General features: G+C 36.4%; 1 protein-coding gene across 1 annotated transcript; it reads right to left on the bottom strand.

The window, feature by feature from the left end:
- Nucleotides 1-511: 511 nt before the first annotated feature.
- Nucleotides 512-3,319, bottom strand: LOC109582469 (uncharacterized). Its single transcript, XM_019997186.1, has 4 exons — nt 2,924-3,319; nt 2,380-2,787; nt 2,221-2,316; nt 512-1,996 (listed from the first exon to the last, which is right to left on the bottom strand). The coding sequence occupies exons 1-4, from the start codon at nt 3,291-3,293 to the stop codon at nt 522-524; spliced, it is 2,349 nt and encodes a 782-aa protein (XP_019852745.1). The 5' UTR covers nt 3,294-3,319; the 3' UTR covers nt 512-521.
- Between the last annotated feature and the right edge of the window lie 87 nt (nt 3,320-3,406).

The following is a 3,406-nucleotide window of genomic DNA, read 5'->3' as shown; positions in this document are numbered from 1 at the left end:
GAGGAAGTAAGTTAGGTAAGCATTCAATGACCTTTTCAATGCTACTGGATCCCAACTGGTATAGATAAACTTTACCAATACTAGATACTTTGGTTAGAAGTACTGCACACTCATCAGGACTGAGCTTAGAAAAAGTAACACGAAAACATTTAAGTGGTATCATGGCTTCTATCAGGCAGAGCTGTTCACCTTCCTTAAGCAAATTGTTATGGAAAAATAGATTTCCCAGGCTTGAAAATTTTCTAACTTGTTTTGAAAACTCTATAGCTGCACAAGAATGAAATTCGCAGCTCATTAGACGTAGCGAATCCAAATTCTTAATAATATGCTCAGGAAACTTGAGCAATTCTATCATTCCTTCATCTCCAATTGGATTTAGAGAAAAACTAATATCCTCTATTTTACATGACAGGCCAGACTCTACAGAGTTCAATCCTCTTTGAAATTCCTCAACATACTCAAAAGTCATTCCGCGGAGTGTAAAGCTCAATCCCCATTGACAGCTACTAAGTGCTATACACCTACCAAGAATGAACATGTCCTGAGGTGAGGGTGAAGGAAGAATGCGACGAACCCTGTATAATTTTTTTTTCAAATAAACTTGCTGTGAGGGATTCATTTCCAGATTCATAGAGGCAATGAAATAGGGTCATACTGTACAAGTCGTCATCAACTCTTGGGGTGATTGATTGCAGCTCTGTCAAGCCAGATAAAAAGCAAAGCATAGTAGAAAATTTCATAACATGCCTTAATCTATTAAAGATATCTTCAATTTTATTTCTTGGCAGTTGAGAAATGTGGTAAGCTGCAAGAAACTCTTGAATGGTGAGATGAAGAAAGGAATAAGCAATGACATCACCTGTCCCCGGATAAACTTGAACTTCTTTCTGCATCATTCCAAGGGTCTCAAAATCTTTATTAGCATAAAATAAGAGCTCAGTGGCACGATTTTTCAAGCCATCATAAGCCATATGGCAAAGAGAGGCGAACTCCTCTTGTATGGGATGAGGAAGATTGTACAAGTCAACACTTACTAGCTCTTGTGTTTGACTTTTAATGTGTCGATAGAGTAACATTTTAATCATTGCCTCGTACAGTTTAGTTGAAGTCATGATACCTTTCAATGGCACTTGCTCCTTGTTCATAATGTACTGTTGAAAGATGCTGCATATAATAGCAAGATTAATAGGAATGTAGAGACAGTCTCGTACCTTTGGTGACTCATCTAAATACTGATTAAAAGTCTTAATATGCTCGCTGTTACCTTTACAAAATTTCTGAATATATTCATTGATATTTTCATGAGTAAACCCTATCACTTCAACATGAAGCTCAAACTCCACTTTAAGTCTCAGAAAGTGTTTAGCTGATGGACGACTGGTAAAAACTAAGGAAGCACATGGCAACACTGTTGAAAATTGAAAAAATACAGAATCTTGTTTTGTTAGATGCTCTGGTAGCTCATCGAATCCCTCAAGAATAACAATGAGACCCTCTCCGCCATTATCGATAATATCTTGAACAACAGCATCCTTCCAACTCTGCTCCTTCAAAAAACAACCCAAAAGCTCTCGCACTGACTCACAATTTTTTATAACCCTATCTCTCAGACGAAGTAATAATAAAAGAGGATATTTTTTCAATGCTTCTCCCTTGACCCACCGACTGCATATTTCAAATGCAAGCATCGACTTTCCTATCCCAGGGGCACCCTCAATCAAGACAGCTTCCCCATACTCAATCCTGCACAGCTCCTCAAGTGAGAGAGACTTTTTACGACAGAAAATATCATCATTGGTGCCATGTATTGTGGAATTTGAGAAAGAATCACGATAATCTTCATTTTTACAAACAACGGCCAGATTGATGTAAAGTCTAGATGGAATGTTTTCTAGGGACCACTTCTGATCAGGCTTTTCTTTTTTATAGCAGCTCTTCAAATGACGTGAATACTTCTTAATAGGTGGAGTTAACAAAGAATCATCATAAACAGCATCTAAAAAATAATAATTAATTATGCCAATATAGTGATTACTTGTACTAGGGTGGCATTGAGAATTGGGGACATGCATAAATCTTAGGGGTTTCAACTAAAATAATTCACATCATTAGATAAAAAATTCAATTTGGCGTGTATTTACTGTAATTAAATGATACAAACAAAAATTGTGGGTCATATCTAATTTAAATAAATTGACAAATTTTTTAGTAAAAAATTACCTGAAAAATTAGCAGATGATTCTCTATTGCTTGTGAGAGACGGTGAATTTTTTACCAAGACAAAAGAAGATTTAATAACAATTTCGACTTTGGAAGCTAAAAAAATGATCATACAAACATACAGCTAAGTGAACTAACATAAAATCATGTATAAAATACCTTTTAACTGTATCTCATTATAAATTTCTCTAAAATTTTCAAATTCTTGAATGATGGCTGAAAATTTTGCAAACGCACGAATAGGATTTCTAGCTTTACTGATGAAGATAGAAACGTGTCTCATAATAGCTTTACTTTTGATATCCAAGTTAGTCAGCTGTTGAATAACATCTTTCTCTGCTATTCCAATTAGAAAATTATCTGCTAAAATCTTGAACACACTGTCACAAAGAGCAATGTCACATCGAAGAATATTGACCAGTCGATCGTGATATTGGTCAAAGATCTTCCATGCTTTATTGCCAGTATTCTTCTCACACCAAACCTTCTTCTGTGACTGATTAATAGGATGCCTTATTGGACGCCTGTCTCTGGATTGATAAGACAGAGATGATTGCGTCTTAAAGCCTGAAAGTGAAAATTAAAGAAAACAGTCAGTCATGCATACAGATGTTTTAAGGCATATTGTATGGTTGCAGTCCAATCACAGTTTTAATTGATTGATAATTAAAAGTTACAACAGAAAGGTATCTAAAGTACTAACTTGATTTGGTAGATCTGCTTGATGCATGAATTTTGCGACACAACTTCTCCGCGGCTTCTTTATTTTCGTATTTGATAAGAGCTTCCAATAATGAGAGGTACGTTGCATCTGATCCCTTTCTTTCTCGCCATTTCCAGAACAAAGCAACGACTCTATCTTGGTCTGAGTGATTGTCTTTTTTGACGGCCGCGATATCCGACTCAGACAGGCCAAGACAAAGGCCCAGTGATAAGTAAAAATTAAGTCCGAGACTCAGAATAACAGCATCATCAGCAGCTTTATTGATATCACGTTCAGTCAGAGAGAATTCTTTAAGCATTTGTGGTACAATATCCAAACTGAAAGTTGCTTCGGGACTCTGACTAGCCATGTTTACTTTTTGGCTTTTTGCCTCGCCCCAAACTTGGAGTAAACACAAACTGTCACAAAGTCAGTTAAGTCACGACAGCTGGTTTTATAATAGTAGGCAGGCCCACAAAGGCG

The sequence above is a fragment of the Amphimedon queenslandica genome, unplaced genomic scaffold (assembly GCF_000090795.2).
Source record: "Amphimedon queenslandica unplaced genomic scaffold, v1.1 AMPQUscaffold_13382, whole genome shotgun sequence".
NCBI classification, from domain to species: Eukaryota; Metazoa; Porifera; class Demospongiae; order Haplosclerida; family Niphatidae; genus Amphimedon; species Amphimedon queenslandica.
Note: the sequence above shows the minus strand (reverse complement) of the source record. Positions and strands in the feature narration are given on the sequence as shown.